This window comes from Nothobranchius furzeri, chromosome 11, assembly GCF_043380555.1.
Source record: "Nothobranchius furzeri strain GRZ-AD chromosome 11, NfurGRZ-RIMD1, whole genome shotgun sequence".
NCBI lineage: Eukaryota > Metazoa > Chordata > Actinopteri > Cyprinodontiformes > Nothobranchiidae > Nothobranchius > Nothobranchius furzeri.
Window position 1 is genome coordinate 32,126,919 of NC_091751.1, and position 27,331 is coordinate 32,154,249.

Genomic DNA, 27,331 nt, shown 5'->3' on the forward strand with positions numbered 1-27,331 from the left:
AATAACTCACAGCTGCTCTTGATGAACATAACATCTATGATAGCTTCCAGTCAGGTTTTCGTAGAGCTCATTCTACTGAAACAGCTCTTCTTAGGATCTCTAATGACCTTCTGACTCACAGTGATGCAGGGGACTGTCTGTTCTGGTTCTGCTGGGCCTGACTGCAGCCTTTGACACTGTTGACCATCACCTGCTACTGGAGAGGCTGAGAGACTGGGTAGGCCTATCAGGATCTGCTCTGGAGTGGTTCTCCTCTTATCTTTCTGAGCACTCCTTTTCTGTGGCCGTCTCCAAGTTTAGGTCCTCCACCACCTCTCTTACCCATGGTGTCCCACAAGGTTCTGTGCTGGGGCCTCTGCTCTTCCTCCTCTATCTGCTTCCTCTTCAGCACATCCTGAGCTCCTTCAAAGGAATCTCCTACCATCTTTATGCAGATGACATCCAACTGTACATCTCCTTTAAGCCCCATGAGATGTCTAAGCTGCAGCTGTTACACACCTGCTTAGACTCTATCAAAGCCTGGATGGCTGGGAGCTTTCTACAGCTGAATGAAGATAAGACTGAGATCCTCATCTGTGCCCCAGACAAGCTGGTTCCCAAAGTCAGAGACTCTCTTGGTCAGCTTGCTTCCCACACCAAACCTTCCATCAGGAATCTTGGTGTGACCTTTGATCCAACTCTCACCCTGAATTCTCACATCAGTTCTCTTGTTCGCTCTTCCTTCATCCATCTCAGGAACATTGCTAAGCTGAGTCCCATTCTGTCCCGCTCTGAACTTGAGACTGTTCTCCACACCTTCATCTCCTCACGCTTAGACTACTGTAACTCTCTTTTCGTGTGTCTGAGCAGAACCTCCCTGAACCGTCTACAGGTGGTTCAGAATGCCTGTGTCGGCTTCTGACCAAGTCCTCCAAATACACCCGCATCACCCCGCTTCTCCTCCAGCTTCACTGGCTGCCAGTAAACTTCAGGGTTCATTTCAAGATCCTGGTTCTGGTCTATAGGGCCTACATGGACAAGCACCATCTTACATTGGTGATCTTCTTAGTCCCTACACCCCCAGCAGGTCCCTGAGGTCCACTGATCAAAGCACCAGGCTAAAGACCAAAGGTGACAGATCATTTGCTGCTGTGGCCCCCAGACTCTGGAACTCTCTCCCCCTGAGCCTGAGATCAGTGGACTCAGTGGTCTCCTTCAAAAAGCAGCTGAAGACTCACTTGTTCAAACTGGCTTTTGTATGACCTTCTTCACCACTCTCTCTTTATTCTGCTCTCCCCACCTATTCCACCTTCCTCAGGGTCCACTGATTTCCCTCTTTCCTGTTCACTCTCTCTCTTTCTTAACATTTTTTCTTTTAAATCACAATTGTCTATTTTTGCTCATTTTAAATATATTTTTAAACATTTTCAAAATGCATTTTTATATTTTAACTTTTTTTTGTGTGAAGCGCCTCGTGATTTTTATCTTGAGAGGCGCTATAGAAATGATCTTTTCTTCTTCTTATCTAGACACTGTTTAATGATGTTAAAAATGAGATGTACATAAGCTGAAACAGTAGCAACACAAAACTTGTGAAATGAGATTTTTACCACAGGACTTTTCCTTTTCTGGTAGGAAATGTACTTCCATGCAGGTAGTAGCTGTGCTAAACACCGTTAAAACAATAATATCATCTGTTGCTTCTGCTTCACAGGGGGAGCCAGGAAACACGGGCTTATCTGGGCTTAAAGGAGAGAAGGTGAGAAAAGCTAAACAAAAAGAAGAAGAGGAATAAAAGCATAGAGCTGACCCCAATAGCTGGCACAGTTTCTGTGGGAGAATCTCACCAAGTAGGTGTCTGAGCAGCACTCTTAACAGACTTCATCAGGACCAAAATCACAGTGGATCACTAATTTTAGGGCCCCAGCCTGTGGACCCTGGGGATAATCTTCAGCTGGAAACTTATTAGTGACGAGTCTAGGTACTCAAAAACCAATATAGTTTGACACCGCTGCCTGTAGGGTGCAACTTACCATGAAGGGTGAATTACCAATTTAAAACCTCATCCATTTTTATCTATGTAAAAAATTCTGTGATTTCTTTTTACACGTCTTGTCTGCAGGGCAACGCAGGCAGCACAGGAGCTGATGGTAAGCCGGTAAGTGCAGCTTCACTCAAACAGAATGTTTCGCTCCACAACCTGGCGGTGTTGTGAAATAAAATGTGACCATGTGACAGGGGAAGCCTGGAGCGAGGGGACCTGGTGGCAAGGATGGACAGAAAGGTGCAAAGGTAGGAAAACCAAATATCGAGTTCTTTCAATGTTTTATTCAAGCTTAATAATTCTATACAATAAAAAACAATGACAACTGAATATATGTATTTTTGTCTTTTGTGCTTTGGGTACAGCGCCCAAAACCAGTTAGCAGAGACATGTCTAATTAGAATAACTGTTTACATAAATTAAAATAACAGGTTAGTCACACTGACTGGAACATTACATGGAATCATGCCTCTTTCTCTCTAGCCAAGAATATTCTGATGCACTAAGACAGTCTTGCATAAAGTTGGCCTTCCTACATATTTTAATTAGCAGATACATATGCATTAAAGAGTAAACTCCCACACACTCACTTTTTGACCCTTGGCTCAACTTGCTTTTTTAATTTATTTAACACTTTTTCAAACACAAGTGAAACACAAGTTGCTGAACGTGGCAAAACCAAGACATCAAACGGAACAAACATCAGAATAAAACAAATTAAAAATTAAAGGCATGTAGTGCATTCAAATTCAGGATAAAGTAGCTCTCTCGCATTTGTCTAAAGACCTCAGCCAATAACACTGCTTGGTTACAAACCAACCATTGGACCATCTGATTGTCAGTCTCGCCGAACCACTACACTTCCCTGGGCCCTCCACTCATCACACACTCACGTATTCAGCAGCAGAACACCACTGGTGTGGGAGGCTCTCCTCTGATGAGAAGGAGAAACAGCTGCTACTACATATACAGTAGTGCTCAGCATAAATGAGTACACCCCTTTAAAAATACAAATGTAAGCAGTAGTTCAATGAACAAAAGAATAATTTGCAGAATTTTCACAAGGCTGGGTTCAATTGAACACGTGTTTAACTCCATAACATGAAATTAAGGTTAATAAAATAATTTACATAACAAAATCTTCAGTTTTACTAAATTTGGTTGAAGCAAAAATGAATACACCCCACAACAAAACTTCTACATCTAGTATTTTGTGTGACCACCGTGATTTTCAAGGACAGCACCAAGTCTTCTAGGCATGGAATGAACGAGCTGGAGCATTGTTGCAACATCTTTTTCCATTCTTCAAGAAGAACCACTTGCTGGATGCTGGATTGAGAGTGATGCTCTACTTGCTGCTGCAGAATTCCCCAGGTGTTGGATTGGGTTCAGTTCAGGAGACATATATGGTCATCCAATCACCTTCACCCTGATCTTCAGAAATGCAGCAGTAGCTTTAGATGTGTGTTCTGGATCATCGTTGTGTTAGAAAAGTGCACGACGACCAAGTGCATGGAGAAAAGAAATGATTTCCTTTCTCAGATGTTGTGACATTTCTCTTCCATCTGCAGCCGTTGCTGACAGATCAAGAAATGGTCCATAGGGCCTACATGGACAGATTACTTATTTTGCAACATGGACTTGAATGAATTTTTTAGGAAAATCATTTTTTTGTGTGTAAAAATTAACCAATCTTGTTTACAATCAATGGCCCATATTTGTGGGACTATTTTGTATTAAAGTGTCTTATAGAAAACGTTGGTTCTGAAAAGACACTAAGGGTTTTCTGACAAATGTAGTGGGGTGTACTCATGTAATATAGTACAGTATACAGTATTTTACATCCAAAATGTTTTGTTCTGTTTAATGGCATCAAACTCAATGTTATTCCAAAGGAAGTAAATTTGGTTTTCTTCCTCTGTGAGAAAGTTTATCTTTTATTTCCTTGTCCCTTGTCTTTCTAAAGCCATTCCATTGCCTGTGTAAACCATGTGAGTTAAATGATGCATTTATGTTTTAACAGGGAGAACAAGGCCCACCTGGTGTCAGTAATCCTGGCCTAAAGGGTGAGAAGGTAAGGAGCGAAATGAGCTAATCACGTGTCGTTTAGCTTAACCGTCCTTTCTGACTTCCTGTCCTTCCCCAGGGCGAGTGTGGTGTGTGCCAGCCATCGGAGGTTGGTCCTTTGCCTGCTGGAATTAAAATGCCGGAGGGAAGAAAAGGTGAACCTGGCCCTCCAGGTCCGCCTGGACCTCCAGGTCTCGGAGCTGATGGCAAACAGGTTTGAATGAGCTCCAATGAAATGAGATATCTGTTACACAAATATCGTTATTATAAAAATAAAAGTGGATTTTGTTCAGAAAATGTGTAAAACACTGGGAAGAGTTCCCAGAAATCTCCTTTACTTCAACGGTTCTCTGTGACAACGTTGACACTAGGGCTGCACGATATTAGGAAAACCTGCGATATTTGATAACAGTGCTTATTATTGCAATATCGATATCACTTGCGATAAATGAACAAATATTAAGTATGCAGTGTTGATGTCATCTGGCGTGTGACGTCTGCTCTGGGTTCAAAGCAAACAAAAACTAATGCATGAATTCCATCACAACATAACATTTTTATTGAAAAAATATGCAGCTGCACCTGCTACTGTATTAGCAGCAAAACAACAAACTGTCTTAACGTTAGAAACTTTGGTTTTGCTAATGCTAGCTCTTTGAAACTCGTCATACAGTTCTCTGTGGTTGAATTGGAGGTGACAGAGGTGACACTGGAGATTTGTTTTGTTTCCCCTGGTAGTAGCTACAACTCTTCGGCAAGACTTGCAGAGTACCTTTGAGTGTAGCAGGCCGTCTTTCTCATAACCGAAGTATCTCCAAATGAAAGAATTGCCATTTTGTTTTACCACGAGGTCATCATCCTCGCCAACATTTTCCTCACTCATGCTCTCAGTCATTTCGACGCTAAGCTAACTCAGTTCGTTCCTAAGGGTCTACGTAGGGGGCGGGCGTATTACGTAAACTGACCCATCTGATTGGCCGCATATCAGGAGAGCTACATTTGATTGGTCAAATAATACTTCCATGTAAAAAACAGAGCTAATTTACAAAAAGTTGATGTATGACACGAATGGATATGTTTGAACCAAACATTTATCGCCATTTTTGACATGTTTTGCGATGGGCCTATTGCACGTCCTGTTATCCCGATGACGATAATTTTTCGATTTATTGTGCAGCCCTAGTTGAAACACATTTGTTTGATCTTGCTGAATAGATAAAAAATATCAGGGCAGCAGCCATTAATTATTTTATTACTTTAGTAATTAGGTATAATATGCTAGATCTGTTCCACGCCTTTCATTCTGATAGCCCTCTTCCTTTTCATCCTTAACAAAAAAGTCCAGAAGGAAGCACCAGGATGTTTGGGAGTCTGTTAAATACCTCCTTGCTCCACTGGGCGGTGAAGGTGCTCACGTTAACTACATATCAGCATACAGAGAGAAACAGACTAGTGTGAATGGGGGGAAAGTTCCATAATGGACCAAATTCAGACTCACTTCTTGGTTACCTTTTCATTTCATATAACGATATTTTGGTTTTGTTGCTTATTACTGCATAATTGCTCGTCCCAATCTACAACAGGACGTGAAATAGGCGTAAAATAATCCAAATGAAGGCAACTGGACTTCTTTGGTTTCTTGAAGGCGTTTAGCTTCTCATCTGAGGAGCTTCGTCAGTTCTGACTGGAATATGGGAGAGTCAAGCTATAAGCTCTAGCTGTCTGTTGGTATTTAACAAGCAGAAACTACTCTTGAGTACCCCTCCTCTCCATCCCCTGATGAGTCGTTGGCCTCTGAGAGGGAGTCGTTGTGTTGATTCCATACAGGAAGGTGTGACCTAGACTGAAACTGCTTAGGAATGAGATTCAAAGCTGTATTATCAGTACTGGAAGGGTGTTTTGTCTTTTGGATGGACCCGTTTCTGTCTGAGGGTGTTCTTGGGTTTAAAGTTTGCTGGGATGTTGTGTTTGGAGAAGATTCTTCTAAGTTTCTCTGAGACTCCTGCCATGTATGGGATGATGGTGCATTTGTGCCTGTTGTCCTTTTCTTTGCTGGTTGCTGCTGTGGATGCTTTTCCGGACTTCTTTGTTAATTTCACTAAGGCCCAGTTATGGCATCTGCAGTTCTGAAGAGCTTTATTTATGTGTTTCTCTTTCTCGGCCTGTTGGTGTAAAGTCCTGGGGCCTCATTTATCAAGCTTGCTTATGGAAAAAAATGGGTCGGAAAACTGCGTAAGCAACTTTCCACGCAAACTTTGGGATTTATGAAAGAAAACTTAGTGGAAAAATGTGCGCAACTTTGTTGACTAAGTTGACTTGCTTTTGGACATGGAGAGCACCTGCAGTGCTGCTGCTGAGGATAAAATTATGAAATCCTGCAGCATTATCACTTGTACCACTTTGTTTTCACACAGAACAAGACCCCCCACATGCACACACGTGCATGCACATACACACACACACACACACGCCTGCACACACACACACACATCCTGAAGTGCAGAATACTAAATATCAGCAAGGGGACAGATTGAGACAGAATGTCATGCATCTGTGACAGTGTGAGCGTCCTGTCATTGTAACCCGATTAATTATGCGCCCTGGCTACTTGGACAAGGAGATCTTCGTTTGGGTGACTGGTTAGCGCGTGTGACTTTCACCCAGGAGTCTGTGGATCGAATCCCGATTGGGCCATTATTTTTTATATCTGCCACAGATTTCTCTGAAGAACTCAGCTTTGACGGCTTCAGCAACGCTGTGCCACTCTGTGGATTTTCTCTTATTTGTTTTGCAAAAGCACTTCCTTTCATTTCTCCACTTTACCCACAATGAGTGAGTTGAAATGCAATACTGGTCTGTGTGAGTTGGTTTCCTAGACTTCAAAGCTGAGACTTCCATCTTGTTTAATTTGCACAGCACAGTCTCCAAGAAGGGCAGTTGATTGTTGTGGGCATCATCCCTGGTGAACTTTATGTTTTTGTCCACAGCAAGTCTTCTACATTCTTCATGAGAATTTTGATCCACACAGTACAGGCCAAAAGTTTGGACACACTTTCTCACTTAATGTGTTTACTTTATTTTCATGACCATTTACATTGCTAGATTCACATTGAAGGCATCAGAACAATGAATGAACACATGTGGAGGTATGTACTGAACCATGGGCGTCAAGAGGTAGTCACCTGAAATGGTTTTCCAACAGTCAGGACTACCTCTTGAAGCTCATCGAGAGAATACCAAGAGTGTGCAAAGCAGTAATCAGAGTAAAGGGTGACTGCCTTTTAGAAAATAGAATATTAAACACGTTTTCAGTTATTTGACCTTTTTTGGTAAAGTACATGACTCCACATGTGTTGATTCATAGTTTTCATGCCTTCATTGAGAATCTCCCAATGTAAATGGTCATGAAAATAAAGACAGCACTTTGAATGAGAAGGTGTATATATATTCATAGCTTATACGCTTGACTCTCCCATATTCCAGTTAGAATTGACAACGCTCCTCAGATGAGAAGCACAACGTCTTCAAGAAACCAATGAAGTCCAGCTGCCTTCATTTGAGCTCTTCTGCATCACCATCAGCTGGATAACAGAACCTTCACCAGAATAGACTTAAAATAGTTTATGGACGGATATGGAGGAGCTACAGTAATACAAAACAGTTACCAGCTCGGTTGCCCTACTGGTTGAAAGTAGAATTACAGCTGTCATAAACAACCCTGCTGCAGCTTGCTGTAGCTAACGCTGCCAACAAGCTAACACTAACATGAGCCAAATCTTACTAAATAAGCCATAAAATAAAAAGACCCACACTATTGGGCAACAAAGTATTACTACTTAAAATCCAGTAGCATCAAAGCCAGGTCACCGTCAGTCCCTTTTTACAACATTCACCATGCTGGAAAATCTGTGTAATATTACCACAATGGTGGTAATGGTAATGGTGGCTGGACCACATTGTTGTGTGTCGGGGAGGAAAAATAAAAACGACAGCAGCCACAGAGTCATGCTGATTTGAGCGTGTCGCTGCTCACTGGAGTTATATCAGCTCTGTCTGGAAGTTAGTTGGAAAACTTTCTCTTTCAGTCGTGAACACATTACTGAGGGGTTAAAATCTCAGTTTCTGGGCTTCAAAGTCGGCAAATAGCTGAGTAAACGGCGGTGAGTGAGAGGAGTGTTTAGTTTGTCCGAGACAGCGGAGCTGCAGACACCGGCAGCAGACGCTGGAACAAACACAAAGGAGGGGGTGCTTCGGCTCCGCGCTAACGCCGCAAAGCATCATGGGAGTTGTAGTATTTGCGGTAAAATCGGCCAGCGGGTCAGTTTTAATTTTTCTCGCAGGCCACATAAAAATGCTCAGCAGGCCACATCTGGCCTGAGGGCCTTGTGTCTGACACATGTGCTCTAGAGTCTCTTTTGACTTCTGTCCTCGATGAAATGCTGCGTGCATCTTTGGTAGCTTCATGTGGTTTAGCGTCATGTCAACCATTTTTATTCCATTTGCATGGACAGATTCTTGTTCACTACCTGCAGATGATTGAACTGCTATCTTTGCTCTGACAGGGACCACCGGGGCCGCTTGGTGCAAGGGGAGAAAAGGTAAGCTTCCTGTTTAAGTGTCTCACTGATTTCCTTTTATAAATAGATGTTCTGGATGCATTTTCACAGGCAGTGAGCCCCTGCTGGGACCCAGCAAGGAATTCACACAACGTTTAAGAAGCCCTGTTATTAGCAGAGAAGTTAAAACCAGTCAATCGAGCCTCTTGGGGATTCTGCCAGTCTTTTTAATAACTCATTGTCCTACATCTTCCTTCAATAATCCTCTCATAAAACCTGAAAAAGACTTTTGAGACATTCTTCGTTAATTTTACATTAAGGATCAAGATTTTAGAGAAACTAGGCACTTATACTCCAGCTTATGCTCTATTTTAAGCCACCAGATTTGTTATTTGGAACACGCTGTTCACTTTTTACTCAGAAAAACCTGGCATGTAAATCTGCCGTCAACAGAGCCAGCATGCCTTTAAAATACCCCAAAACGTCTGCGCTGGAATCGCTCAGCTTCAACTTCAAAGCAGAGCCAGACAGTTCCTAAAATACTGAGATGAAACAACTGTTTTTATTTGGGAGCAAAATAAATAATCAGTTATTCTTTCTTTTAAAACCACCAAGGCTTTGTTACGGTGGTGCAACGAGACCTGAGTCTACACCACTAGTGATCCGACAACAATTTCTGTCTGTTTTTATTGCCAACGTTTGACTTATACCAGGGTGAAGAAGGAGACCAAGGAGAAAAAGGACTGGATGGATCTCCTGGAGTCCCGGGACTGCCTGGAGAGCCTGGTCGGGATGGACTAAGGGGCTTGAAAGGGGAGAAGGTACTTGGACCACTATGTGAAAGATTCACTTCATTGTGATGCTGTTAAATTTGCATTTCATGATGTTATTGTTATTAGCCCAATAGCTCTGTAGCACAGACCTTTTTGGATCGCTAACAAACCAGGGTTTAAAAGGAGACTGGGCAGTTTGACTTGCTTTTAGCACCCCCTAGTGTCCGTTTTGTAGAACCAAGAGCAAAACTTATCTCTTCACTGTGCGTTTTTTATTTTTTTTTACATCTTAATCTAACAGCTGAAATGTCTCCCAGCCTTCATTAGTGTCTACAGGAGTGATTCATCAGTAAATTAAACAAATCATGATCATGATCTAAAACTGCAGGAAAGGTGCTGGAAGCAGACTGCAGCGCTTAATAAGTCCAACAGAATGGACCGACACGCTAAAGTTGCAGATGCGATATTCTGGCCACAGGGGGGTGGGTGACTTTTCACAAACACTGTAAAGGGTCACTTAAACACATACTGGCTCAAGAACATGATTTAAAATATGAACAAGGCGCCTTTAAAGAAAGGTTGATGGTCCAGGTTCTGAGTGGCTTTATGGAAACTCACCTTAACGTTAAGTTGCCATTGGGTTTGCACATGAATCTAGTTTATTATGTTTGAATGTGCCATTTCTGCTCGTAAACCTGGTGAGAAATTAAATTATGGTGAGTTGGACCTTCCTGAAAAAATGTTTTACCTAAAGTTTCTAAGTGAGGTTTTGGATTTGCTCTTCCAGGGTGATGCATGTACCAGCTGTTCTCCCCCTGGCATTGTGGTGGCTGATGGTGTGGCTGTACCAGGCCCCAAAGGAGAAAGAGGAGAACCTGGACCACCAGGAGCAGGAAAGCCTGGCAAGAATGTGAGGGGATTTTTATGCTTAGCTCTTTAGTCCAGAAATTTGCAAATGTTAAAGTCAAATAATTACATTTTCAGGGAAAACCAGGTTTACCAGGTGTTCAAGGGCAGCCCGGTCCCAAAGGAAGCAAGGTAGCATGTACATTTGTTTTACCCACATGTAAATAAATGCACACACTGGGGTGCATGGTTTCATGTTTACGTTGTGGTGGTTACTACCCCATGCAGGGAGAAACTGGAGCTGCAGGAATTGGACCTCCAGGTCCAGAGGTAACTCTGATGCTTCCAGAAAATATTCTATTCAGTTCTATTTGTTTCTCGTCTGACTATTAAAGTAATCTTTCTTGTGTCTGTGATAGGGTGACGAGGGGCCAAGAGGCCTTCCAGGGCTTGTCGTACGATACTCACTTATCTAAACCCCTTCTTTTGCTACGACACATTCAGAATTTGGTCTAATCAGTTTCTTTTGTACAGGGACCACCTGGAGTCAGAGGATCACCTGGCCTGGATGGCCCTGCAGGGGAGAAGGTACCTTCTAGCAAAGAATACTTTACCCACTTTCATATTAGGATGTCTGCAAATGTTCCCTTTGTGTTTTTCATGATCACAGGGCTCCAGAGGTGATATGGGACCCCCTGGGCCACAGGGGCCAGTGGGTGTTGGTGCAGTGGGGCCCGCGGTAGGAATGAAACGAGCCTTTTGAATGTGATGAAACGGATTTCTTGCTCTTATAATCCGTGTTTTTTGACTCACAGGGTAGAGATGGAGCCCCCGGTCCTGAAGGAGAGGCAGGAGCTGATGGGAAGCCCGTGAGTTGAACTCAGTTTTAGAGACAAAAATTCTTTAGTGCATGTTTAGGGTTTTGTATCTGTCAGAGGTTTGTTTGGGGAATGGTTGCAGATTTAGGCAAAGCTTGTAACTAAAGATCTGCACCTCCATCCATTAAGGAGGTCATGTCTGCTCCCATCATCGTCCAGCACTCAAATCTCCTCTACTCACTGCCCTGTGAGCCCTCCCATCACAGCAAAAGTAACTGAAGTGTGTGTGTATGTGTGTGTGTGTGTGTGTGTGTGTGTGTGTGTGTGTGTGTGTGTGTGTGTGTGTGTGTGTGTGTGTGTGTTTCTCTCTTTTAGGGACGGGATGGAGCTAAAGGGGACAAGGTAAGTCTACCATTTTGTTTGGATGACAGGAACTAGAGGGCTTTGAATATAAGGGAGCGGAACAGATGGTAATCACAAGAGATGGCTCAGTGCCCCGCCAACTCCCCCCCCCCCCCACCACCATCACCCCCCCCCCCACACACACACACACACATACACACACACACACACACACACACATACATACACCTGGGGCCACAGATAGAATAGCAGCAGAGGTGACAAGTGTGCTGCTGTACATTGGTGAGGAGTTTCATGGGCCTGGAAGAGAGAGAGAGAGAGAGAGAGAGAGAGAGAGAGAGAGAGAGAGAGAGAGAGAGAGAGAGAGAGAGAGAGAGAGAGAGAGAGAGAGAGAGAGAGAGAGAGTGGAGAAGCAGAATGAGCTATATCTGGATTGTTGTGTGTGTTAATGTGCATGTGTGAATGTGTGTGTGTGTGTGTGTGTGTGTGTGTGTGTGTGTGTGTGTGTGTGTGTGTGTGTGTGTGTGTGTGTGTGACTATAAGAGTGTGTATGAGAGCCACTGCCCACACTGTGAGAGGAGTTTAGGAAGCAAAAACAAAGGTGGCGGGTGGAAAGATCAGAGGTGAATGAAGAGTTAAGGGATTCATTTAAAAGCATCAATAAGATTAAAGGCCTTTAAGGTAATAGCTTCCTCTGTTTAGAGAAATAGCAATGGGACTGACGAGCTAAAGGCTAGTTTAAGTGATTCAGCTTCATTCTATAATTTCATAGCAATTATTAAAAAATGTTTACACTGTCATGATTTTTGTGTTACAGAAAGATTCACTAATATTCCAGCTATAGCTAAAAGAATCACTTCCTGTACACCCAGGGTCACGTCCAGCACCACGTTGTCAAAACTGCTGCTAAGTGTCCTCTTATTGATTGTGAGGCCAGTTTAGAGGCTTTAATTACACAAGAGCTTTCTGTGGAAACAAGATTCACATTTCACTTGTTTTCAAGTCTCTAAGAAACAAACAATAAGCAGCTGAACCTATGGACGTACAGCTGTTCCGGACACGGTGCTCTATTTTCTCTTTTGTTTGGTCAGTTTTGGTTTTCATAAACAAATCTGGAAGTGTGAGTGTTTTAATGGGTCATTTTTCATGTATGTTTCAGGGTGAACCAGGGGTGTGCAACTGCATTATGCCCATGCAGCCGAGCATAGGTGGACCTGTGAGTACACGCATCTGAACTCAGACACCCTCATGGACCTGCGGCTGAGAGTTCAGTCTGACTCCACAACAGACTGAAACTAAAGTCTTTGGCTCTTTCATTCTCCTCATCCTTTTGTTCTTTGACATTCACTGACAGTTATTTTTAACCGCACTCCTTTTTTCTACTCTGATTTAGTCTTTTGTTGCCTTCCAGGGAGCTCCAGGAACAGCAGGAAACATGTGGCAGCTCGGCCCTCAGGTCTGATCCGTCATCCGGAATTTTCTAAGAACCTGTTTTGTTTAAAACCTTTGTATCTTTTTGTAAACTTGCTCAAATCATGCAGAAAGCAGACTTCTGTGTATGCTGAAGGTGAGTTTTTGGTCCCAGCTGTGCTCGTGTGATTGTATTTGGCAGGGTCCCCCAGGTCCCCCCGGCCCTCCCGGCCCCCCTGGACCCCAGGGTGTTAATGGGATCCAAGGCCCTCAGGTAAAGACAGGGCTAGTTGGATGGTGCTTCGGACCCTCCAGTTCAGCTCAGGGGTTGCTTTGTTTGCCTGACTTGAACTCGGATGTACTTAACATGCTGATGGAAACTTTTCAGTCCCTTCTGCGTTTTCTACATTTTCTGATGTTTCAAACTCATCTTACAACAGATTCCTTGTTTTTCTCCCTGAATCCCGTCAGAATCCCCACATCGATTCTAAAGCATCACTGATCAGAGCAGGTGTTTGGAGTCTTTAGTTTCTTCAGCTTCTTCACTGTTCCGTAAAGAACGTGTCTCTAATTTATGGCAGAGTCTCACTGAGCTGCAACTGTTGGTGACTACTACCCGGAGACAAGCTAAAAATGAAAAAATACATAAATGACACAGAATTGGTACATATAAACATTTTGCATGTGCTAAAATACTGCACAGTTGTGACATTTTATGAGACATTCCTGAACAGCTGTTCTGGTTTACTCATGAAGAATCACACATTTGAGCCCAGAAGGCCAGATTGTCTTTGATGTCTCTGTCACAATTTCCCAAGTTGCCTCACATTCTTCCCCTTCCTGATATTTTGGAAACCAAACTTGAGGGTGTTTTTTACCCAAATAATCTACTGTGTTTGTGCAGATGTGGACTCAGTAATGGCTCTATGCTGTGGAACAAAAGAACGTACCAAGAGCCTTTTAGCCAAAAATCTTCCTGTAAACAAGCATGCTGAGGTGAACAAACAAGGTTTGCTCCCCTGTTACTATTTAGACTGATCATGACCTTTTCTGGTTCCAGTAGATGACTCGTAAAGACTTGTGAAAGGCTTGTTGTTGATTGGCCAGCTAAGAACCCAACACCTACTTCCTGTATGAACTCCTGCTCGTCCCGCCCTCAGACACATCTGACCTATCAGCAAACCGAAAGCTCTTTTGTGGTTTGTTGATGCACATTTTGGTTGGTTTGTACTTCAATTCAATTTATTTATATAATGGCAAATCACAGCAAGGCACAAGTAAACATTCCAATACAAATGATTTTTCCAATCCAATCCAATCCAATTTTATTTATATAGCGAGTTTAAAAACAGCATGTCAGCTGACCAAAGCACTGCACAGAGTTAAACCTTAAAAGCCATTCAAAATACACATACATACACATTAAACACAGATAAAAGCTGTCATAAAATAGAAACACTTAAAAACAATACAAATGTTTAAAACAGCCAATAAAAGAGAAGTCAATAAAAACAGAAGTCAGTAAAACAGAAGAGTCACAGCATAAAAGACCGATCATTGACCAAAAGCCAAATTAAAAAAATGTGTCGTCAGGCTGGATTTAAAGTGTGCCAGTGAAGAAACCTGGCGTACCACCAGAGGGAGTGCGTTCCAAAATCTGGGAGCTGCAAAGGCGAACACACGCTCCCCACAAGCTTTATACTTCATTTTAGGGACTATGAGCAATAGACGATCAGCAGACCTTAGTGACCGGGGGGATGTAGGGGGTGAGCAGCTCTGAGAGGTATAAGGGGGCTAGACCAACTTTGTAAGTAAAAGTTAGAACTTTGTGTTGAATTCGAAATTGCACAGGAATCCAGTGTAGATCCGCCAGAATGGGAGTGATGTGGCAGCGTTTATTTGCATTGGAGAGAAATCTGGCAGCAGCATTCTGGACTTTCTGCAGACGATTTAGGACAGATACATTTACACCAGTTAGAACCGAGTTGGAAAAGTCTTTTTGCCAACAGTCGTGTCCCACTGAGAAACTCAATCAGTTGTTCACCCATTCACACACTGGTGGTGACGAGCTACAGTAATTATTATTATTATTATTATTGTTATTATTATTATTATTATTATTACTATTATTATTATTATTATTATCAGCCACATCTGCTGCAGATGTGGGGTGCACTGGCAGAAGCGAGATTGCTGTTCACTGGTGCCACTGGTCTCTCTGACCACCACCACCAGCAAACAGGTTTAGTGTCTTGCCCAAGGACACCACAGCAGTATTCTCTGGCAGGAGCCAGTATCGAACTTACAACCTTCTGATTACTGGAAAACCTGCTCTTCCTCCTGAGCTACTGCTGCTCCATCATCATTAAGAACTGCTCTTTAATATCCTTCATTAATCTTGTTCCCAACTCAGTAAAACTCAAAAATACACCCACACGAGACCCTAAATATACCGAATCACGATGTAAAATCATTCCTACAAGCAACGAGAAGACACCGGTTTCACAGTGAAACCATTTGATCTAAACAGGGAAGCCTTTTTGTCATGATAAAAGAAATGTATTTTTTTATATTTGAGAAATAAAAACCCTTGCTTTAGTGCAGTGGAGTATGATGTGAAGACTTCACGAGGAGGAAAAAAGACTTTTTGTTGTGTCTGAAACCTAAAATGAAGTAAAACTGAAAAGGTCTGAAAAGTTTCCAGTGTCTCTTTACTGTAGGCTTTCAGCTTGGGCCTCTGGGTTCATTCATAAGGCTTTGACATGCTTTGCTTCATTAGGGGTCCATGATATGCATGTAGGAAGTGGACTGATGATATACACAGTATGCGTTCAAAAGCTTGGACAGACATGCAAAACCTGTAGCAGCAAATCAAGTTGATAAAACGCACTAACCCATCTGGAGCTTCAAGCTTTAACCCAAACGGGAAGCAACTGAGCAAGCTTTCAGAATGTCATCCAAGACATGAACAGTTATTTGAAGGTTTGGCTGCAAATGAGAAAGTCCAAAATGATCATGTAAAACTTTTTAAATGAGTGAATTCAGTATATTTGTAAAAGAGTTTTCATTAAATCTAAACAGACCTTCAAATAAAGTGATGCTGCTGCCAAGAGTCAAAGGTGTAAGTAAAGGAGGATCTGGGTGGATTGAACAGTCCATGTCTTTGACAAGGGTGCATTGGTATTAATGAATGAACTCAAAACCTTTATTAAAGTTTATTAAGACATGGTAGGACAGAGAACTGGTTATTGTTTGAATCCTGCCCCTTTGACTCTGCCTGAACATTGGTGGAGATGGGAGTGGCCATCAACACACCAGATTGGCAACAAACCAGTTGAACCTCAGTTCCTTCTTTCAGGGTATCCCTGGAAACGACGGGATACCAGGGAATCCGGGTTTGCCTGGAAAGCTCGTAAGTAAAATTAGAGAGACCAATGAGGAGAGGTGGTTCTTATCTGACTGGACATGAGGGGTCTTTTGTATAAATAAGACAAGAACAGAAAAGCAATTAGAAGTTGGTCCTCTGACTTTATGACTTACTTAGTTTGGGAACACAGATTGATACTTAGGTTCTTTAATTATTGAAGAACCAAATGACCAGTTAAACCGATTTGATCGTATAAAATGGTTGAAATATATCATTATGTTGTAGCTTATGGTTTTTTAAAGACGTTTCTTGTTTACTACAAAGTTACAACAAATCAGGGCTATGCCGTTACTGAAGAGGCAGAGGCGTTTTACTTAGGAGAGTGACTTCAGGGGTCAAGGTGTGTCATTAGAACCTACTTCCATGATTTTATATATAAACCAAGTTGAACTAACCTGCTAAATCATGGTCGTTTTGTAGTGAATCAGGAGCAGACTTAAGCCTAATTTATACTTTGGCACGGGTATGGAGACATGCAACACCATTATGTGTTGGCGCAAGTGCTCTCCGACAGGCTTGCAGAGGACATATATATACAGTTATATAAGGGCAAAAAAGTATTTAGTCAGCCTCAGTTGAACAAGTTCTCCCCACTTAAAAGGTTGAGAGAGGCCTGTAATTTTCATCAGTGGTAAACCTCAACTACAAGAGAAAAATTGAGAAAAATAAATCTAGAAATTACATTGTCTGAATGTTAAAGGATTTATTTGCAAATTATGGTGGAAAATAAACATTTGGTCAATAGTGAAAATTCATCTCAATACTTTGTTATAAACACTTTGTTGGCAATGAAGGAGGTCGAATATTTTCTGTTAGATAGATATACTCAGGGCAGTAACCACCAAACTGGAGGAGAGGCTAAGGCAGATCCCACAAAAACATCAAACATCTCAGTCCAGAAGAGTGCAGTTCTAGGAACAGCTTCGATACTGTAGAACCTTCAAGCTCCCAGACCTCTGGTAGAGGACCTGAGCTTGGAAGGATGAGACCACACACACACACACACACACACACACACACACACACACACACACACACACACACACACATATATACACACATACACTGTTTCCTCTGGGCTCTGACAGTAATACAAGGTTTTATCTCACTCTGGTCTAATTATCATTTCAGGCAGAAGCTCTTTTCTGTGAACAGATATGTAAACATGTAAAAAAGCACACACAGATGGCCACAGCATCGTATACACACACCATCTCTCTCACTGAACTTTGACTTCACCCTTAGAGCAACAGCAGCATAATGTCAGACTGGTCGGCTGGATTCGGGAGTTGAGCTTGTAGAAAGCGTGGTTTCACAGACGCGGAAGTGATAGTGTCGGTGAAACGCCGGCTCACGATTTAATCTAGGAATCCCCGAGTGTTCGAACGTCAATGAAGTGACACGGAAATGCTGGGTTTTCCAGAAGTAAGTAAGAACACTTACTGTGAGCGGATAGTTCGTAAGATGGATCGGTTGATTGGAAACTCTGATCATGAATCTGAAGAAATGATGACTGAGTGGTGAGCTGGGGAGGCAGCTTCCGTAAATAGACCCTTTTACTACCTACATCATCAAAAGTTGCGCGCGCAGCCTGGCAACGAGAGTGAAGGCTTCCTCATTCACACTCGATACTAAAACAGCGTTTTAAACCCTTTGTTTTGAAGTTCTGAGCACATAGAAATATCGGGTTGTTGCGTGTATGGATGCCAGAATCGCTCCTCTTCAAGCAGTGGACTGAAACTTTACAGAATTCCGAAGGGAGCACATCCATTTCAACACAATCGGAGGCGTCTGTGGCTGCAGGCCATCAAAAGGGTAGATGAAAACTGGACTGAAAACACGATCCGAAATGCTTGAGTTTGTAGCACCCATTTTATATCAGGTAAGGTAATTATGTACTAAGATTACACCAGAAAGCTGGTTAACGTGTGTTCTATTAAATAAAGTAAGTTGCGTTTGCTGGTTTGCTTTTAAGCAGTCTATTTATTTACATTTATTTACACTGAATATTAGTATAAGCTGTATTTCTCTAAAATTAACACGATTGTACTCTGAGCACGCTAAAAAAAGAAACCTATGCTATACTCACCCTGCCATGCAGGTACAGTTGGCTGTGAAGACGTAGTTCTCTGGTTTGTTTACTATGACCCAAGCCTCGTACATAGCAGTCTTGTGTCCTTGTCTTTGGCTAGGAAGGACTTCTGCCTTCAAGACGCAAAACTCAGAGTCTATGTCGTGATATTTTACTTTCTGTACGTGGCCACAGACAACATAGTTGTATGCATCTAACGATTTGTATGCCCGTAGCTTCTCACGTGTGTACTTACTGGGCCTCTCCACTAAAAACGTATATATATCGGGCCACTGGATATCTGGCCACGCACCTACATCTTCCACCCATTCCGTAATGCCACAGGGATCCGGGAGTCTGTTGCCATTCGTTAAAGTGAGTTTAATAATGTAACATTCAAGATTTGTCGGTGATAACCCCGCAGCGTAGCTTGATAAAGCCTGAAACAACGCCATTCTCTGTTGCCAAGCTGCGCGCGCATTCTCGCTGACGTCATATTGTTTACAAACAGTAAAAGGGTCTATAGTCGCGGTTAGTGATGTAGGTGTGACGTGGAGGGAATCCCCACGAGGGGCATGCTGGGAGATGTGGTCCATGGTGGAGATCGGCTAGCTGGGAGAGGCTGGCTTGGGGACTTGGGTTCTGACACATAACAGCAGAACGTTATGGCCACCATACTTAAAGCATCTTGATAATGTTAATGTTTATATCATGCTGTAGATCTTCTTTCAATCAAAATGATTATTTTGCATCATTTTAATACCCTGCTTTCTAACTTGGTTAAACTTTTTAGCAGTGAACAGGTACTCTTTTTTTTTATAGCAAACAATTTAAATGCTAATTTTATTCAGTATTATTTGTGTCTGATATATAATTGTAGCTATTGATATAAATGCATCCAGTACAGAATTAAACATTATATACTAGAAAATGATACAACGATCAAGACAAAGACAGAGGAACACTTTGGAATCTTCTGACTCAGATAGGAGCTATACATGTGCAGGTCAGGGGCCTAACTGAGTCAGTGTTTACATTTGACTTGTTAGAGCCAAATACTGATGTGATTACTAATAAATGCATTTTTATAACCTCGCTGACATTTGGAACAGCCACTGTTGTGTTGGGTATCTTATGGTGGATCTGATCTGATGGCGTCTTTCTCTTTTCTAATTATTTTGGTTAATCATCTAGATCCATAGATCCATTTCTTGTCTAGATCCGTGTTTCCCAACCCCGATCCTCAAGGCACACTGTCCTGCATGTTTTCCATGTTGCCTTTTAAACATCAGTGATTCCCTGCTGCCACACACCTGACTTAAATAAATGGGTGATTAACAGGCATCTGCAGCACTTGATGTCCTCCTGAGGAGACAATGTAAATCAGGTGTGCTGAAGCAGAGACATGGAAAACATGGAAAAGCAGTTCAGTGTGCCCTCAGGACCTCCAGCCAGTGGAGCTCATTTCCTGGTTCTTAAATCTAGCGGAGGAAAACCGGTCATTCTTTAAGTCTGTTCCTGATACACTTCAAAAACAACCCTGATTCAATAGGTTGGTTTATCTTGGTTTATATAGAAAAAACATGGAAAATGGTACAAACAACCCACCCCCCCCCCCCCCCCCCCCCCCCGAAGCCACCCCATCATGGCCGTCAGTCAAAAAGGCCCCAAATCTTCTAGTTTGTTGGATTTTATAACCTAATCAGTACAAGGGAGTGTGTAAGATGTGGCTGCTAAATAGAAAGTTGTGAATGTCATTTAGGTGTTTGCACCTAACTGATTGTGGATAAGCAAACAACTCCAACCTCATTACAAAAGGAACAGTTTGTTGTCATGGTCTAATGAAAGGCTGCAGGCCAGCTTAAGTGACCCAGCTCAGCAGCCTGAAACGGATCTAACTCCTCTGCAGACTCAAGTTACACCTGCTGGTGCCAACACACACAACCACTCTTCCTGTTCACGGGACTCACTTATACACTCGACGTCGTTCAGACTTAGTGAGCTAATCCAAACTCAGGCACCAGCGAGGATAACCAGCTCATGCTAGATCTCCATCCCAGCTCCATAATGTGACGCATCCTCGACCACCTGAGTACTCAATGGAGAGAAGAATGAACACGGATGAATGTGATTACATGCTCATCACATTGAATAGATATTCAAGGCTTTTATTTGTGCATCCCAATTAAAAGGTAATAAATAGAATGACTTTAGCTTCGACCACACCCCACTGATGCTGCTGACACAATGTGACACTCTGTGAATCACCTCGCTTTGGGGTCCAGATCCACAAGCCTGATTTGTTCTAGGTTTTTTTTTTTTTATTATTATCCTGAGATTACTGAACAGCTTTACTCTTTTGGCTGTGGTGAAGTTAACTGTGTTCTCATCTCTGCTGAGGACCTTGGCTCGGCCAAAACACAAGGATAGGTGCTGTTGAAGAAACCCGTATGAGCACAAATTCAGTTGTTGTTCATGAGTATTAATGTGTCACACTAAGACAGCAAGACTCATTGACAGTAGCTGTCTTGTAGTAAACTCAAAGAAAAGGGGTAGAATGGGGTTTCTGATTCTATTTGTGGTCAATTTTCTGGTTTCATTTCAATAAAAGAACATCAGTTCTGATCTCCAACCAGCACTCAAGGGGAGCTTCGCCTTCAGCATGATTTAAAGCAATAATTCAGAGAGAAAACTGGGTCTTCTGCTAGGTCTACACAAAGAGAAGTGTAGATTGATTGTGTTTTGCAGCGCTCTTGCTGTTAAAATGACTGAATGTATGCAGCCATAATCTGCATACTGAAGTGGAGATGTGTCAGTGCAAAATGTTAAAACAGCAGAAATGTTCTAGAAAGTGTTGGAGTTGTCGCTCAACACACACAGACACACACACACACACACACACACACACACACACACACACACACACACAGATATAGCTCCTTCTTCTTTTTTTTAATCCCATTAGTGACTTTACAGTTCTGCGGTTATTATTTGTCAGACAGTAACGCCGTGGCTCTCGGTGTGCTCACAAACAGGTCTGCCTTTTAAACATAACAGCCTGTTGTAACATCAGAGACTTGCCGAACGCATCAGGAACACTGAGCAGAGGCATGTAATTACAGGGAGCTTTCGTTTGAGCACATCTATTAATGCACAAGGCCTTGTTCTAACTCACATGACAGCCAGTAGTGTGCAGCGTATAATAGCCTTCCAAGCTAATGGCTACAGTTTGAACAATGTCAAATGGGTCAGTTATGACTTTGATAAAAACCAGGTGATCTGCACAGACTTTCTCCCAGGAAAGGCTTTCACTTCTTTAATATGAATGTTGCAGTAAATGTACTTGGGCGAGCCGGCCTGTGGAGGAAATTGTTTAAATACCAGTTTTAAAGCCCGATGTTCGTGGAATGTCTTTAAAAAACAAAACTGGGACACGTTGGTTGTCTAATATTGTCACATTCAAAGCAGAAATGTAGGCCTATTGAAGCAGGTCTATGTAGACAGGTCATGATCTGTCGATAATTTGTCTGTTGCAGATGGAAGTTATTTTAGCCTGGGTTGATGAGCTAACCGTTAGTCATATCAGGCCAACTTCCAAAGTGATTCATGCAAATGTTATTTTCTGACCATACCACATTTATTTTAGAGCACATTTAAAAACAGTGTGTCAGCCGACCAAAGTGCTTGAACACAAAAGAGGGCAATGCCAAAACAGACAGACAGCAATACAACTAATGTTAAATTAAACCCCCACAGTCAAAGAATATAAAACAGAAAATCAACTATTGCAAAAAACAAAAATTTTGTTTTAGTAACAAGATAAAAATGGCAGACTAAGTGCAAAAGGAGGATAAAACAGTAAAATAAAAGGAATAAACTACAGGGACAAAGTCCACTGCTGAAAAGTCTCCTGAAGAAATGTAACTTAAGGCTGGATTTAAAATGGGCTAGTGAGGGAGCCAGATGCACTGAGAGTGGGAGTGCATTCTTAAGCTTAGGAGGAGCAAAAGCAAAAGCCCACTCTGCAAGGGATTTGTATTTCCTTTTGGGAATGTACATAAGGTGATGGTCTGTGGATGGGAACGTGTTGTGTGAGCAGTTCAGACAGGTAGAGGGGAGCATTATTGTTGACAGCTTTATGTGCAAAAATAAGAAATTGAAACTGTACATGGTGAGCTACAGGGAGCCACTGTAGATCATCCAGAACAGGAGTGATGTGGCACCGTCTATTCGTTGCAGTGAGAAATCTGCTTGCCGCATTTTGTACCCTCTGCAGATGGTCAAAGGAAGTTGCACTGATACCTTTGACAGCAGAGTTAGCGTTGTCGAGTCTTGAGGTAATAAATGCATCAATGCCATCCATCCATCTTCTGTACTCCACTCATCCATGCAGGGTCGCAGGGGGCTGGTGCCTATCTCCTGCAATCTTTGGGCATGCATCTAGTTTAACCCCGAGACTAGTCACACATGACCTTCAAAATGTTTTATGTTTAGTATCACATTTGCATTTTAATGACGTAGAATTCTACGGTGATGTGCATCAGAAAGTAATATCTCAGCCTGGATTATGTGGTTTCAGTAGAAATACTTTGTTTTGGAAAGGTTATGATCAAGTACCGTCTTAACTGTTGAGCTATCTGAGTTGGACCAGCTAACCCTAACCATAAAATAGCATTGCATGAATCACTATGAAATCTTTGGGTTTAGAGTGACTGACCCTAAAGGTACAAGCTCAATTTCCCTAAAGCTGAGTTTTTTTAAAGCTCTCTTAAAATAAAGTAATTCATACAATATGGATTGCTCATAGTATTACTACCCTGATATCTAGGGTGTGGGTTACAACAAAATAAGGAGACCAAACAGAGAAGTGGGGGTTCAACAAAAAGACTAAATAATACAAGTAAATAAAGATAAAACAACCAGTGGGGACTCCACTGCACAGCAGAGGAGCAGGCTTTATAGGGAAGCAACAGACCGAGCCCAGGTGCATCCAAATGCCGCTAACCAGACCTGCAACCCAAGAGATGCTGGGGTCGTTGCAGCGGTCTTCCCTGTCCCTCCTAAAGGCCTAACATGCAGAATTGAACCATTGGTAGACATTTAAATGAATGAACCATGACAGGGGCGGCCGGGGTTTGGATTTTTTTTTTTTTACTTTAGTTTGTTTCTTGTCACAATTTGAAGTTTAAGGTGGCTTTTATCTCAAATTCCAAAAAGATTTGGAATTAAATTGATCTTGCAAGTGTCTCTCCCACCTGTCATAGCCAGGTGAAGTCCACACCTGTGTGTGTGTGTGTGTGTGTGTGTGTGGGGGGGGGGGGGGGGGGGGTGAATCCAAAATATTGAGAGAGAAAACTGATAAGGTAAAAGACAGGTCTGAGCTGAACTAATCTCTTAGTTACAGTTTCTCACTCTGTTTATGTTAACATCTGCTGAGTTACACATATATACACACACACACACACACACACACACACACACATACTCGCACACACACATACTCGCACGCACACACACACACACACACACACACACACACACACACACACACACACACACACACACACACACACACACACACACACACACAGTATACCTTGGAAGAGCTGTTAGCTTGCACCGGGTTTTTTGATGAAACAGCTTTTTGGAGATGAAGAGGAGATTGCTTCATATAATGTGCAATTTCAGCAGCTCTGTGAAACGCCATGAGTAGAGTGAGTTTTGATATAAATCTGGAAAATGGCTGTGAGTTCTGATAAACACAGGATCATCTGTTGATCAGGTAGATGGATAGGGTTGGTGCTGGAAAGTGGAGTCGCCGTAAGTGAACTGAGAGCAGCAGAGCTGCTGGGAGAAAGCCGGTTACTGCTGATGAACACAGTGTGCTAATTCTAACAATATGCCTTTGTGGCGGTTTTAGATGTGAGCAATGTGGAACCAGGTGGGTGTCAGTCAGACGGCAGATGGGAAATTACAGCCAATTTCAAACTTTAAAGCAAATCACCCATCCAAAGTGTGTGTGTGTGTGTGTGTGTGTGTGTGTGTGTGTGTGTGTGTGTGTGTGTGTGTGTGTGTGTGTGTGTGTGTGTGTGTGTGTGTGTGTGTGTGTGTGTGAGTGTGTGTGTGTGTGTGTGTGTGTGTGTGTGTGTGTGTGTGTGTGTGTGTGTGATATATTTTGAAGTAACAATTTTGCTATGTTTTTAATCTGATTGCTTCATTCAAGCCTTGAGGGAAAATGAGTGTGTGTGTGTGGTCTGAATAATAACTAAATCGCTCTAAACCAAAAAACATACACTCACCGTCCACTTTATTAGGTACACCTTCTAGTTCCAGGTTAGACCTCTTTTTGTCTTCTGAACCATCTTAATTCTTCCTGTAAGAGATCCAAAAAGGTATTGCAAACATTCCTCAGAGGTTCTGGCATCAGAAGATGGGTTAGAGTTGGGCTGCAGCAGAAATACAGACTACGGTGTTTCCTCTGGTCCAGCTTTGGTGGTTGTGTGTGAGTTGTAGCCTCAGGTTCCTGATCTTAGCTGACAGGAGGAACACCTGGTGTGGTCTTCTGCTGCTGGAGTCCATCTGGAGCAGCTGGAGTGGTTCTGCAGACCTTGGTAGGAACCAGAGCTGATCTGAGCTGCTGTTGTCTTCGTATCATCTAGAAACAGTCCGACCAGTCTCCTTTGACATTGAGCACACAACTACTACTCACTGGATATTTTCTTTTTTCCAACATTCATCAGTGAAATGGTTGTAGGTGCAAATCCCATTAAGCAAGCCGACAACGTTGCCCTGTTTAAAATGTTCTAGATCACCACGTGACTTTTTAAGCCATCAAGCGCTCGAGTGGCTTTACCTAATAAAGTGACCAGTCAGCGTAATGCCTCCACAGCAAAGTGAAGCATGTGATTAATTGATGGTTGAGCTAGCTTTATACCAGATTTATTTGATAACTGTGTGGTTTGTCGGACGGAGAAGCCTGAAGGTTAATAATGTGTGTTCATCTTTATTGATTTAGTGTCTGAAATTGCTGCATAAATGAATAATAACTGTTTTTTTATCCCCCTCTCCAGGACTATGTTGGACCGCGGCAGCCACTTCAGGATTCCACAGACATAGATGTAAGCTAAGTACAGTCGGTGAATGCGGGATTTGCAACGACGCCTTTTGTCTTCATGCCAAAAGTGTACTTTAAAAGTCTGTTGCATGAAACATGTGGATGAGCATGCTTGTGAAAATATGTATATATGTGTAAATATAAACATATATATGTATGCTTGTTTCTGTACGACTCAGGAGGGATGTGAAGGGGGCTGCTCCAAGGGGTTGCCAGGGGTACCAGGCATGGCTGGGGCCAAGGGTGAGAAAGGAGACCAAGGCAAGCCTGGTGCAACCCTTTTGGACAGCTGTGACAGGGTGAGAAAATGGGTGGGGACTTGTAACATCTTCAGTGCCACTGCATGACTCCCCAGATATAGAACCACTTACAATGTTAGTGAAATCAGAGCAGGTTGTTTCTCTGGGATAAAGAGTGTAAAACCCACATTTTGATCATGCATGGCCTGATCCACTCAGCGGCAGGCAGACCCTCCTCTGATGGCTTCTCTTGTTTCCCTCAGTGTTTAGAGAGGCTGCAAAAGGAACCAGCCACGCAAGCAGTGGTCAGTTCAACCATCAGCATCATTAATGCCCGGAGAGTTTATAATGGAGGAACATTCCTTCCAGACCTTATGTTTGTTTTCATTTTCACCACAGGGAGATCGGTCCTACACAGGAACACCTGGACATCCGGGGGTGCCCGGATCACCTGGAATCAAAGGCGATCCTGTGAGTTTCTGACTGAGAGTGCATCATAAATGTGGCCATCGTGTCAGAACAGAACACTGACCCATCTGTCCCGTTACAGGGTGCACCAGGAGAAAGAGGTCCAGCTGGAACTCCAGGATTCATGGTGTGTGAGAAAGAGAAACCTCAAGTAGAAATCAGACGTTGTTTTGTTTGTGGACTTCCTCTCTTCCATTCAGGGTCAAAGTTCAGCCTCGAACACCCTCGGTAATATTGTCCCAAAGGGAGTTCCACCTCCTACGTGTTTCTCGTGACCGTAAACATGCTTCTGATGTCATTCTGGTTGGACATCTGACCACAGCTCTACGTAGAAACTGGAAAGTTTGTTTAAAAGGATTGGTCTTCTTGGCTTGCAGTCACACATTTTTATCATGGTTGAGGCAACGACTTTATTTTATTACTAACTCCAATCTGAGAAAAAAAATGAAACGTGTTCAAAGGATTCATCAAAAGCCCTAAAGAAAAGGGAATTTCATGCCCGTCTGGCTGCAGCCGGACCTGTCTGCTTAAACATCTTGTCAGACATTTTGGTTTAAGCAACAAACTTCCCTGTTGATCAAGATTTTTTTTTAAATTCCTGATCTGCTGGATGTGCCAACGGAGCTCAAATGAAATCTTTTCCACAGTTTTACCAACTTTCTGCTCTGAGTCGTATAATCTGAAAGAGCTTTTTGGCAGAACGATTCCTTTCTTTGTCATGATTATTTTAGGACAGCACCACTGGGTTTTCGTCTCTGAGCTCAGATATGAAGTGACTTGATGCACCTTGTTTCTGCCTCCTCCCGTGTGCTCCCTGCTGGTCCACTAGTGATCAAGATCTCCTTATTGCTAGCTCACAACTCTCCTTTGAGCTCTGTGATGTGACGTTCAGTGCTGTTTCCACTGTCAGGGGCAGATCAAGTCTGTTTCATTCAGAGATGTTTTTGTCTGATTACCAGTCAGATAGGTGTGTAAAGCAGTGTCTGTGTTTACCTTCTGCCCACAGGGTCCTCCTGGTTTCCCGGGTCCTCAGGGTCCATCCGGACCAGCTGTGAGTTGTAACTCATTTCTTTCAAACACTGATTTTCACATGACCGGATGTTTAAACCACACGTTGTGATTAAACATTATGGACATGCCGATGGTCCGTGGTGTG

General features: G+C 42.6%; 1 protein-coding gene across 3 annotated transcripts in view; it reads left to right on the plus strand.

Annotated features, from left to right (window-relative positions):
* col16a1 (collagen, type XVI, alpha 1) overlaps positions 1-27,331 on the plus strand; it is a 116,568-nt gene that overhangs the window by 74,802 nt on the left and 14,435 nt on the right. The window contains exons 24-48 of one of the 3 annotated variants that reach the window (XM_015955982.3): positions 1,694-1,738; positions 2,102-2,137; positions 2,218-2,271; positions 4,047-4,097; positions 4,170-4,304; positions 8,653-8,688; positions 9,360-9,467; positions 10,207-10,329; positions 10,404-10,457; positions 10,554-10,595; positions 10,685-10,720; positions 10,800-10,853; positions 10,936-11,004; positions 11,081-11,134; positions 11,459-11,485; positions 12,606-12,662; positions 12,858-12,902; positions 13,059-13,130; positions 16,215-16,268; positions 25,425-25,472; positions 25,648-25,767; positions 25,971-26,012; positions 26,107-26,178; positions 26,258-26,302; positions 27,182-27,226. In XM_015955982.3, the coding sequence (XP_015811468.3) occupies positions 1,694-1,738; positions 2,102-2,137; positions 2,218-2,271; positions 4,047-4,097; positions 4,170-4,304; positions 8,653-8,688; positions 9,360-9,467; positions 10,207-10,329; positions 10,404-10,457; positions 10,554-10,595; positions 10,685-10,720; positions 10,800-10,853; positions 10,936-11,004; positions 11,081-11,134; positions 11,459-11,485; positions 12,606-12,662; positions 12,858-12,902; positions 13,059-13,130; positions 16,215-16,268; positions 25,425-25,472; positions 25,648-25,767; positions 25,971-26,012; positions 26,107-26,178; positions 26,258-26,302; positions 27,182-27,226 (1,524 nt within the window). The remainder of the gene's footprint in view (positions 1-1,693; positions 1,739-2,101; positions 2,138-2,217; positions 2,272-4,046; positions 4,098-4,169; positions 4,305-8,652; positions 8,689-9,359; positions 9,468-10,206; positions 10,330-10,403; positions 10,458-10,553; positions 10,596-10,684; positions 10,721-10,799; positions 10,854-10,935; positions 11,005-11,080; positions 11,135-11,458; positions 11,486-12,605; positions 12,663-12,857; positions 12,903-13,058; positions 13,131-16,214; positions 16,269-25,424; positions 25,473-25,647; positions 25,768-25,970; positions 26,013-26,106; positions 26,179-26,257; positions 26,303-27,181; positions 27,227-27,331) is intronic. The other 2 variants (XM_015955983.3, XM_015955984.3) reach the window with 2 other exon arrangements.